The following is a 12372-nucleotide window of genomic DNA, read 5'->3' as shown; positions in this document are numbered from 1 at the left end:
AATATTTTAGATTTAAAAAAAAAAAAAAAAAAAAAAGAGGATCACAGTCGCAACTATAACTGGATTTTAAACAAGTCTTTTTATATCACTATAGCAACTAGGAAACCTCATCATGAACCAGCTCTTGGACTGATCCAATGAACAAGTTCTTAGCAGATGTCTGGAACATATTACTTACCTGTTCATCCATATCTGCCTCCCCATCACTAGGTTCATGCTCTACCAAAGTAAGGCCATCCAGCTCAAGTATCTTTAGACAGAGGCTATCCATCAGGTGCTGGTTGAACTGGTAGCTTCAGCAAAAGATGAAAAGTCAGACTGAAAATAGCAGTGGAATCTCAACTAACATTTAAGCCTTAATCACTGAAGTTGGGGATGGCTGATACAAAACCAACTCATTTAAGGGAGGAGCTCCAAGTGAATTGTGTGGCCAAGAATAGCACCGTCTAACAGCCAGGCAAAGCCTGGGCAGATTCCATGCAAGACTTGCCACACAGCTCTGCCAGTGCACTAACCAACCTCAACATTGACTAACGACCTTTTGCATTCTAGTCTTGGGCCTCTCTGGAACAGAGACTCCCCTTATTTTCCAACAGCGTGCTAGTTCTAATGATGTGGCTAAACATTTATAGATGAGACTGAGGTCCCTAAACCCATTTCATCTGCAGTCTAAGGGAGATCTGAATCTATGCTGTGGAACATGAAAGGCTAACCACAGAGCAGCCTCACACACCACTGCATGGCACTGACCACCACCACCCTGTAAGGAACACTTCAGCTGTGCAGAGCTCCTTCTGCTCGCTGTTGCACCACCTCGTGGTATTAGGAAGCCATGACCCCCTCTGGCAAGGCATTCAGTTTGATTCTATAGTAAGCTAACTAGGAACTAGCCTGATGTAGCTCTTAGGAGAGGAAGATAGATCGGGCTAGTGGATACAAGAGCAATTCGGTAACTATGCCAGCCAGGAGTACTTAATGGACAGTGCAAATCTCAACCTTCTTCAGAGAGTTTGAAAACGTCCCCACTTGGGCTCTACTGTCCCGAAGAGCTGGAGTTCCAAGACCAGTTTCTGAGTTGACTCCACAACTGCAGCACAAGCCAGTGGTATTAGCCAACAACCATCCAAACTTAGCCGAGGCATAAGCAGTGATATGCAGCTAACCTTCCTGCACTGAGAATGAAGTCCCTGAAGAACTGCTGGCACCCTGGGAAGGCAGGGGGCGGGCAGGGCCCTCTGATGCTCTGAGGAACGACAAATCTCTCCTGTAGCCTCTTCAGCCGGCTCAGGTTATCGGAACCCAGCATATTAAGGACATCCTGGTCTGGGGTATCTCCCCAACTTGTGCCACCACCAATAGGACCTTTACACATCTTCAGGAGGGGGAAAAAGGAGGGAGATGGCAAATTTATAAGATTTTCTTTTTTCTTGGATATCTTGCCCCACCCACACTCTGCCCCATAAAAAGACGTTTGATGGAGGAGTTTTCTATCCGGTGCAAGGAACTAGACGTGGCTCCCTATAAAGCCTATGAATGCTATCTCCTTCAGCCAGTCAAGGGAGGGCAGAACATATGGAAAAGCATACAAGGCCAACACATGCTACCCTCCCGGCCTAGTGGTCTCAGGAATGGAATCCAGATCCCACACATTAACACTAGGACCCTAGGCTGCTGAGCCAGCCTGGCTTCCTATTACATAGAGAATATAAATACCATGGATAACTGTACAACCTCCATGAACCAGAGTTCAGTCTTCCATGGTTTAGCCCACCGCTCAGGAATCAGGACTGTTTAAGACTGTGCTACTTCTCACTGTCATCTACTCCACACGTTCCTGGACCAGACTCTGTGGGGCTCCTCAGTGTTTCACAGATTTTAAGTATTATTTGCAGTGGCTCATCCACACAGAGAGCTATGGCTCAGCACTCAAAGGAAGAGGTTTTCAAGCCCTCAGAACTAATCAAGTACCAAGACATCTCAAGGATGCAACTTTAAATCCTGGCACCACACTGAGAAGTAAACTCCTTAAAATACGACATGGTGAGGTTAACATTTATTGCGTCTCAATTCTAAACTGAACAAGCTCAAGTTTACAAAGGAAAATTCTTTTATAACTGCTAACCCTGTAAACACACCCTGGGCTCTGAGAGTCAAGTTAGATTCCTTCCTGATCGGATATCACAAATCGCACAGGTCCAGCAGGGCAAGTTCTGGTCAGTTACACCCATACCTCATTGCAGAAAAAACATTTTCAACTTAAGTCTTTAGTTACACCTAAGAAACCCTACGGTGTTCAATAGGAATGCAAAGATGTAACTGAGGGAGAAATCTGGCTTTGCAATTGGAACTTAGTTAACACCTTTTTGGATGATGCCAGTCTCTTAGCTATGATGGTTCTGCAAGGCTAACAGAAGTAAAGAGCAATAAAACCGTATTTTGCTCACTAAAGTCAGCAGTTGACAATTCTGGAGACACACAGGGAGCACATCTGCAGAATAAGATGACGACATTTTTACAGTCTTTTCAGGTTAGAAACACACTTAAAAGGTGGGATTTTCAATGGTGACTACGAGTTATGTGCCCAATTGGCGAACTGGGCACCTAATTCCCTTAGTCTCCTTTGAAAATCCCAACCTAAAGGGACACTGATTTCAAAATATGCATTGCAAGTAGTTTCAGGTACTACACCTGCCCAAGCCTCTGACAATTTTTTGTTGGTTTAGATTTTTTTTAAAAATGTCTCTCTCTCTCTCTCTCCGTGCTGTATGAAAGGAGAACCCCCCTGCAAACAAAGGAAACTGACCTACTATACAGGATCAGAAATGGAAACGACTACACACAAAGCAAAAAACGCAGAAAATTTTCTCTACTTTCTCTCACTTACAATGATCTCACACATTACTTGGAACAATAGTAGGCAAAAAAATTAGATAGAATAACAATAATGCTTCAAACAGCATCAGGTCTCCTTCCAGGCATAAACAAACCAAAATTGGGGCCATCATATCCAGACCAGGATCCAGCAACAACAATTAATTCCACTGAGAAACACAACGAACATAACTGGGCAAGTCTGTATCAGATACACATCAATGTCTAAACATTTTTTTTAAATTTCCAAATGTGTGAATTTTTATTGCTGGTAAAATGTGCCAGGTGAACAGCTGTTGAGACCAAAGCCCTCTGTAGTCAAAGCTCAATACGCAGCCCTATTAGTGTGCCACAAACATGACAGGAAACATCTCTAAAGTAAAGTAATCCAATCTCCATCATCCATTAATTCCCTGGTATGTCTGTCCATTCTGGTGTGGACACATGTTGATTGGGAACTGTACTGGGAACAAACTTATTTTACATAGCCTATTCAGAAGTCATTAGATAATGGTAGTTTTCTACCAATCTGTGCTGAATTTGAACTGATAAAATTATCCCTTTGAGATATCCATTCTCCCCGCCCCCTCAAATAATTCCATTCATTCAGGAAAGGTTCAATTACAGCAAAAAGTACATGTACAAATACGAGGTTACATTTTGCTATAGCTTAGCAAAATTGCTCTGTTTATGGAAACTACAGTAAGTTATTTACCTGGATAAGCTGTTTCTGAAAGAGCCTGGCAAAGTGGCTGTGATTATAGGCTGCTGTGAGGTGATTCATCATAGCTCTGGGAAACGAAACAAATGGCTAAAACCACAAAGAGCCAGTCAAAACAGAGTCTATATACAGCTATAGCAGAAGCACAAGGTGATTTCTTTAAAAACCAATGCCTTCCAATGCCATATAAATAAGAAAACAAGGAAAGAAGAAGTGGGACTGCTAAACACTGAGGATGGGGTGGAGATTAAAGATTATCTAGGCATGGCCCAACACCTAAACAAATCTTTGCGTCAGTTTTTAATGAGGTTAATGAAGAGTTTAGGGGTAGTGGCAGGGTGACTAATGGCAAAGAAGATATGGAGGTAGAAATGACCACATCTGAGGTGGTAATTAAACGCAAACAATTTAATGGGACTAAATCAAGTCCAGATAATCTCTATCCAAGAATACTAAAAGAAGTGGCACATGAAATTGCAAATCCAACAGCAAGAATATTTAATGAATCTGTAAACTCGAGGGTCATACCCTATGACTGGAGAATTGCTAATATAGTTCCTATTTTTAAGAAAGAAAAAAGTGATCCAGGAAACTACAGGCTTCTTAGTTTACCCTCAACTGTATGCAAGGTCTTGGAACAAATTCTGAAAGAGAAAGTAGTTAAGGACATTGAGGTGAACAGTAATCAGGATAAAACACAACATGTTTTTACAAAAGGTAGATTGTGCCAGACTAACCTGATCTCCTTCTTTGAAAAGATAACTAATTTTTCAGACAAAGGAAATGCAGTAGATCTAATCTACTTGGATTTCAGTAAAGCATCTGATACAGTTCCAGAAGGGAAAATATTAGTTAAATTGGAGATGATGGGGCTTAATATGAGAATTGAAAGGTGGATAAGGAACTGGTTAACAAGGAGACTACGAAGTGTCATATTGAAAGGCGAACCGTGAGGCTGGAGGGATATTACTAGTGGAGTTCCTCAGGGATCAGTCTTGGGACCAATCTTATTTAACAGTTCTTTTACTGATGTTGGCACAAAAAATGAGTGTGCACTAACAAAATTTGCAGATGGCACAGTTGGGAGGTATTGCCAATATAGAGGAGGATCAGAATATCATACCAGAAGATCTGGATGACCTTGTAAAATGGAGTAATAGAAATGGAATGAAATTTAATAGTGCAAAGTTGTGCGTTTAGGGACTAACAACAAGAATTTTTGCTATAAGATGTGGACTTATCAGTTAGAAGCGACAGAGGAGGAGAAAGACCTGGGTGTATTAGTTGCTCACTGGATGACTATGATAATGTGATGTGGCTGTGAAAAAGGCTAATACAGACCTAGAATGAATCAGGAGAGGTATTTCTAGTAGAGGCAAGGAAGTGTCAGTACCATTATATAAGGAACTTGTGAGACCTCATTGGAGTAGGGTGTGCAGTTCTGTTCTCCCATGTTTCAGAAAGAGGAATTCAAACTGGAAGAGGTGCAGAAAAGGGCTACTACGATGATCAGAGGAAAGGAAAACCTACCTTTTGAGAGAAGACTGTAGGCTTGTTTAGCCTAACAAAAAGGCAGCTGAGGGAAGATATGATTGCTCTCTATAAATCCGTCAGAGGGATAAATACCAGGGAGGGAGAGAAGTTATTTAATTACGTGCCAATGTGGACACAAGAACAAATATAAACTGGCTAACAACAAGTTTGGGATCGAAATTAGGCAAAGATTTAATCCCCAATGGCTGGAGATGGGACACTAAATGAGGAGGGCTCTGAATTATTACAGAGAATTCTCTCCCAGGTGTCTGGTTGGTGGGTCTTGCCTACATGCTCAGGGTCTAACTGATGGCCATATTGGGGGTTGGGAAGGAATTTCCCCCCAGGTCAGACTGGCAGAGACCCTAGGCCTGGGGGGCAGCAAGTTGCCTTCCTCTGCAGCATGGGGCACTTGAAGGTGTAAACTAGTGTAAATGGTGAATTCTCTGTAACCTGAAGTCTAAGTCATGATTTGAGGACTTCAGTAACTCAGCCAGAGGTTAGGCGTCTATTTCAGAAGTGGGTGGACGAAGTTCTGTCGCCTGCCACGTGCAGGAGGTCAGTAAGACTAGATCGGGGTTCTCAAACTGGGGGTAAGGACCCCTCAGGGGGTTGCGAGGTTATTACATGTGGGATCACGAGCTGTCAGCCTCCACCCCAAACCCTGCTTTGCACCCAGCATTTATAATGGTGTTAAATATATTAAAAAATGTTTTTAATTTATAAGGGGAGGGGGTCACACTCAGAGGCTTGCTATGTGAAAGGGGTCACAAAAGTTTGAAAACTACTCGACTAGATGATCACAATGGTCCCTTCTGAACTTAAAGTCTATGAGTCAATTCTGCTCCAAAACATGAGACTGTAATGCAACATCATCTTTATAATTAGCTCTGTGCCCTCTGTGCATCTACTGGCTTCAGGGACAAAAATAAGTTTTTATTGGATTTCCCATTAGCAAACCAGAGCTGCAGCATCAGTCTCCTACCTGATCCTGTTGCCCAGAACTCTTTCAAAGTCCCAGCCTGGTTTTTCATGGTTATCCTCCCACTCACGCAGCAATTCATAAAAGATGTCCCTATTGAACAAAAGATGCAAACATCTCAAGTCCTGGGCCTTCAGCATCTGAACCAATAGCAACTGATTCCCAGCCAACAATTCACAAGATATACCCTCATGGAATATAATCCTGACTGAACAAAAGTCACATCTCAAAAGCCCCATGTATCCTACCTTTGCAGCAGTGACCAGCAACACTGAGCTTATTAGTTTCAATCTGCAGCCCACCAATGACAGGTGCTCTGCCTGAACTCAGGCATAATGACCAAAACACCCATCCCATTATTAGACAGAGTAGGAGTCAGATAAGCAGATGAACCTATGTGGTGGATCCCTCAATGAAGCAAACAGAATAGGAACCATATGAAATTTCTTCTACATGAAAAAGAGAACAAGTCGACAGGAGGCGCTCCCCTACTCTCCCACCACAAAAAAGAAGAGACAGAAAGGAGTAACTCCAAAGGCCGAGCTGAACCAGCACTGCATTGTGCTGTACTGGCACGTTAACAACTTCTGCAGAATTTAGGCTTCCATTGTTTAAAGAGATTAAGTCCTTATCCCTGTAAATACTAAAGGCCTGTGTGTTTAGAGCAGAACATCTCCAGGTCTATCCCCACTATGCTGTATATATGCAGTATAACTGGATGCTATGGCATCCAATTGTTCACATCCATGGTAGAACAATCCCCCCCCATCCCCACACACACACTCTCAAACTGGAGGACATTTACCTTTGCTTCTTAAATATATGAAAAGCCCTGTCACTTGGAAAGTTAGAACGATTGTCCGTTTCTGGCTGGAAAGAAACGGACTGGACAGATGAAGGCAGCAGGAGGGACACCTATTGAACATATAAAAGAGTCCATTAGGGTATAATGCAATTCTCTGATTTTGAACGTTAACGTGGGTATCATCACAGTCATGCTGTTCAGACACTAACAATTTCCGAACCACTAATGAGTAACTGCTGGTCAGCACTAGTGCAGAAAATGCATAGACACAGTCACTCAGTAGGATGGTAAGGGGGAATCTCTTATCGCTTTTGAGGAACTTTCTGAGACCAGAACAGAACTAGCAGGCACATGCCCTGGAGGAAGAGTCCTGTGTAATCATTTAATGCATGTCAGCTCAACACAGGGATTCTGAGAAGGTGAGAATGACAGCTGGCGATTCCCATGTCATCATCTCTCCTCCTCTCTTCTGAAAGAGAGAATCCCTTCAATCAGTAAAACAGCTTCATCACAGCTGCTACCTCTATCTATATGGCCCTCATCACATGAGCACTTCACAGTCAGTTGATTTTATCCCCACAACACTGCTTTCAGGAAGGAAAGTACAACCCCATATTCTATTTTTTTTTTTTTTTTAAATAGATTGGGGACAGAGACACAGAGTAGATTAAGTGTTTTACCCAAGACATCACAGGAAATTTGTAGCTGAGCTGTGAAATGAACACAAGCCTCCGGAGTCACAGTCCAGTGCCATATCCACTATCTTCCTACCTCCAGACTCACCACAGTGAAAAGGGTAAGAGTGAAATCCTGGCCCCCCTGAATTCACTGGGAGTTTGGCCACAGACTTCAATGGAGTAAGGATTTCATCCTAATTGCAATACAAGTTAGTAAAAAATTCCCAGCTACAGCTCATTGGCCCTAGCAATGCACAGGCTCAATCTGGACAGGAAAGGGTGGTTTTAACATAGTCTCCAAAGTAATTGAAAAATGAAGCCCTAGAGCAGGATGAACAGGATTTGATATCAATCATCAAACTGACTGTGGCAAGGGAGCGATAGGCAAGCATATTACTGGGAACCCCTTGGAATTTCATACATTCAACTTTCTAAGGACTATTCATTTTTTACCTTGGCTGTGCTGCTCTCATAAGCTTTCATAAGTCTCTCATGCAAGCCAGGGGAAAACGATGCAATCCGCTCATTCTCAGCCAAAAGTTTCAATGTCCCCTTCTCTAAATGAGAAATAATTCTACAAAGAGAACACACACCACACAACACAGAGAGCAAATCTAAATAAAGTGTACACTTATTTTACAAAAAACACACAGGTTTAACCACTAGCCACCTGGAATCTGGATCCTACTGGCATCAACAGGACACTGCAAATGCCATAGTCATACGGAGGTGACATGAAGGAAAAGGTCCACCGCGTTTTTCCTGTTCTGGTGGTATCTGAAGCAAAACATCAGTCCCACCAAATTCCAACTGCAGTTTGGATGTGTTACCTCATAACCCACCATTTCCCTGTGGGGACACTTCTACTGAAACATAATGGTGTAGAGGCCACCACAAAGAAAGATCCTAGTTTTCTAATTCAACCAAGTTATTAACTCAGTGTGTGACATTGCGCAAATTACTCAACACCATGCCCCTAAAATGACCTCAATGAAATTCAGATGCACACTCTCTCCCCCTCTCACAATCCACCTATACCCAAAGACAGACAAAGGTTCAACTTACTCAAACTGACAATCCAAGACCTGCACAGCAAAGTAAACACAGTTGTGGACATTTCGAAAATGCTGCCGCTCTACTGCATCTGAAAAACAAACAGCATTTAACAACAATTGGTGGAAAATTCAGAAGCTAAACAGAAAAATCTAAAGCAATTAACTGAGGGGAATGTAGGAATTACCAAACCCAGTCACATCATTGGTCCATCAGTGCCCATTACCTGACACGTCACATGAAGGCAAAACACCCCCTTAAAAAGACCCCATTCTAACAGCTGGCCAATTGTGAAACATTGCATGAGAGGGGAGGATTCTTCCTGATCTCTGTGGCAATTATCTGGAGCTTCCCCTGAAGCCTGATATTTGATTGCCACTATTGTGTGCAGATCTGGTCACCCCATCTCAAAAAAGATAATTGGAATTGGAAAAGGTACAGAAAAAGGCAACAAAAATGATTAGGGGTCTGAAACAGCTTCCACATGAGAACAGATTAATAAAACTGCGACTTTTCAGCTTGGAAAAGAGACAACTAAGGGGGGATATGATAGAAGTCTATTAACTCATGACTGGTGTGGAGAAAGTAAATAAGCAAGCGTTATTTACTGCTTCTCATAACACAAGAATTAGGGGTCGCCAAATGAAATTAATAGGCAGCAGGTTTAAAACAAACAAAAGGAAGTATTTTTCATACAACACACAGTCAACCTGTGGAACTCTTTGCCAGAAGATGTTGTGAAGGCCAAGACTATAGCAGGGTTCAAAAAAACAACTAGATAAGTTCATGGAGGATAGGTCCATCAATGGCTATTAGCCAGGATGGGCAGGGACGGTATCCCGAGCCTCTGTTTGCCGGAAGCTTGGAATGGGCGACAGGGTGGATCACTTGATAATTATCTGTTCTATTTATTCCCTCTGAAGCACCTGGCATTGGCCACTGTTGGAAGACAGGATACTGGGCTAGATGGACCATGGTCTGACCCAGTTTGGCCATTCTTATTTTAATCAGTATAACTACCAGGGTTCTTGTTGGACAAAATTATCCACCTTTCCTAGTTAGCAGTGGGCAATCACCTAAATCAGAGTTCATGTTAACTCCTTAAATCTCAGCCTTGGACAAGAGGGTCAATCCTAGAAGTAATGGAATTTCCGCTGATGTCAATGGGAGTTAGACACGTACAGGGCTTGCAGCAGTGAGCCCTTACAAGACAGATGTGGACTCCTGGGACAGCATCAATGGGATTCTACCCATCCCCTCCTTGATGAAACAATCAATCCAAACTGATTTGGAACAGGATGAACACATTGGCAGCATTATGTCCACAGACTTTTTGTGCGCCAAAACATCAAGCAAATGCAAGCAATTATTAGACTCCTCCAGCCAATGGCTGGGGTGCACTGTGCTACCGAAGTCAAGACCAACTGGGGTTCTTCAGATCTGTAGGTGATAGAAGAACAGCAGCAGCCAAAAATGGAGCCTTTTTCTAACAGACACCAGGAGCCGTTCTCAGCTGGAAGTCACTCTTGTATACCTTATCCAGAAATCAAGCTGCTGACTAGCTTAGTGCAAGGTCCAAATTTGCCAAAAACCTGTGTACAACTCCCACTGATGGGAACTGCACGTGTCCCTAGGCAGAATTAGACCTTAAACTTGCAATGGGTTCAACAGTATTTCTGGGTTTGAAAGAACTGATGGGAGGAGGAAATCCAGTGAATCACTCTTCTCTCTGAAAATTCATTTTAGTGGGTAAATATGGAGTTCTTAGACAGTAACAGTGAGCTACCATAACCTGATTTTCAATAGCCCATTAGATTATAAAACACCTATTCATTCCAAATATTAAACTAATTTGGCGGTCTGGTCTATAGGCTTCAGGCTAAATACTCCCTTCACTCCATAGTGGAGCATTCCCTGATATCAAAAGGAGGGTTATACAAGATCAAGGGTAGACACTGGTCTTTTTGTAGTAACTAAGCTTTTAGGGTTCTTTATTTGTTCACTACCTGAATGCCATATTCCACACCACTCACTGAGACATGCTAATTCACTTCATGCAGGCCTCAGAAGTCTTCAGTGTAATGACTTTTGGTCACTAATTCCCTGAAGCTGGATTTGAACCCCGTGAATCAGAGATGATATGCTCTGTATCCCATTACCAGGCCTGGAAACAACCTAGTCTCCATTCAAGAGCATTGCTGACCTTTACATCCTTGATGGAATTCCATGTCATTCTCACCATCTTCCGAAGAAGTTGTTCCCTTGGATGTTAGCAGCTGCAGGACAAAGAAGAGCTCCAGGAAAATATTTGGAACCAGGTTTTCTGGAAGAGGGAGTGACATAAAATGGCTAAATAAATACTCAGCATTAGTCTATGTTAATAAATCAAGATAACAATAAAGAAAATCAAATCTCAAGCTTATAGTCTCAGCTGATCCGTACAGGACTCAACAATGCTGATATGCAGCTATGCGCATTTGGGTAGGTGCATTATAGAAAGCATTTTACCTCCATTCCCCCAAAAGTTAAACCATGGGTAACAGCTTAAAACATCTCAAACCACTTCAACCTAATGAGCATTGTCAGGGAAGAGTCCTGGCCTCTAGTATTCACTTTTCCAGTTGGGCCAATACAGTTTGGGTCTGCTGAGGGGTTCAAGGAATTGTGTAGGGCCCATCTCATTTTCTAGACTTCTGTCCAGTGAGGGGTGGATATACTCTTGAGTAGGAGGGAGGTCTCTGTTTATTTTTCCAGGCACCACTCACTTGTATTAAGTCATCGGTGCACTCTGGAAATAGTAAGCATTTAAAGAAGATATTCCACACCATGGTCATCTCACTACTCCCAGTTCTTTACCTGCTATACAAGATGAATAGAGCTGAGCCAGCTGTTCCAGCTGTTTCTTGCAGGAAACTTTACTGAGATCTGCAGAGGTCACTAACTGACCATCAGTAGCGAGGCTTCCACTCCAACTGTAATTAGGCTTGGTAGGTGTACTGGGATCCAGACACAGGCCTGCAGGAGATATTTGGTGCAGCAACTTGCATCTGAAATTCAAAGTCAATGACTTACAGAGGAACTGAAGGTGACACACCACATTCAACACAGGAAGTTTTCTTCTTCGGTGTATGGTTTTCTGGAATTCCTACAAGAATTGATCACAACATTTAAAGAATCTAATGCAGTTTCCATACAGGAGATGGGTTAAATTACTTAATTCACCCATTTTCTGCCTAATGACAAAATATTGTCTTGTGGTTAAGGCACAGAACTGGAATTCAAGAGAACTGGGTTCGAATTCTAAATCTGCCATGGCTCAGAGTGTGAGCTCAGGCAAGTCACAACCTCTGTCCTATAGCTTTCCATTTCCTAAAGGGGGTGACAGTTACCACATTACACCTGTGAGCACCCTACTAGCTTTCAGTAGGTTTGTATAGGTAAAACAGAGTATCACCTGAAGACAATGGTCTTACATAGGTATGCTTGAGGGTGCAGTCTGACCCACAGAACTTTGCATTAATGCAATAAGGAGTAACTGAAATACAATAAATCCAGGACCAATATGATGCCAGAGTCACTTTACAGAGTAGAAGCACATCTTTAAGTGAAGAGTGAAGGCTGAATTTGAAAACTTGTTAGTCTGATACTACATTCATTTTCATCTCATCTGCTTTTAGGTCAATTTTTTAATCAAACAACTAGTATCTTGTCTGGATATTTTCTGTTAATT

General features: G+C 42.4%; 1 protein-coding gene across 7 annotated transcripts in view; it reads right to left on the bottom strand.

Moving 5' to 3' along the window:
- Positions 1–12372, bottom strand: part of CDAN1 (codanin 1) — a 43771-nt gene that overhangs the window by 21720 nt on the left and 9679 nt on the right. For 6 of the 7 annotated variants that reach the window (XR_006282343.1, XM_038405280.2, XM_043517550.1 and 3 more), the window contains 9 exons: positions 11499–11689; positions 10846–10965; positions 8655–8733; positions 8043–8163; positions 6913–7022; positions 6111–6200; positions 3587–3662; positions 1164–1372; positions 179–293 (listed from right to left, as the gene is read on the bottom strand). Coding sequence is in view for 6 of the 7 variants with exons in the window: in XM_038405280.2 (XP_038261208.1) it covers positions 179–293; positions 1164–1372; positions 3587–3662; positions 6111–6200; positions 6913–7022; positions 8043–8163; positions 8655–8733; positions 10846–10965; positions 11499–11689 (1111 nt within the window). In the remaining variant the exon portion in view is untranslated. The remainder of the gene's footprint in view (positions 1–178; positions 294–1163; positions 1373–3586; positions 3663–6110; positions 6201–6912; positions 7023–8042; positions 8164–8654; positions 8734–10845; positions 10966–11498; positions 11690–12372) is intronic. The other variant, XM_043517547.1, reaches the window with a different exon arrangement.

Source organism: Dermochelys coriacea, chromosome 6 (assembly GCF_009764565.3).
Source record: "Dermochelys coriacea isolate rDerCor1 chromosome 6, rDerCor1.pri.v4, whole genome shotgun sequence".
Lineage (NCBI taxonomy): Eukaryota > Metazoa > Chordata > Testudines > Dermochelyidae > Dermochelys > Dermochelys coriacea.
This window is presented reverse-complemented; position numbering and strand designations above follow the sequence as displayed.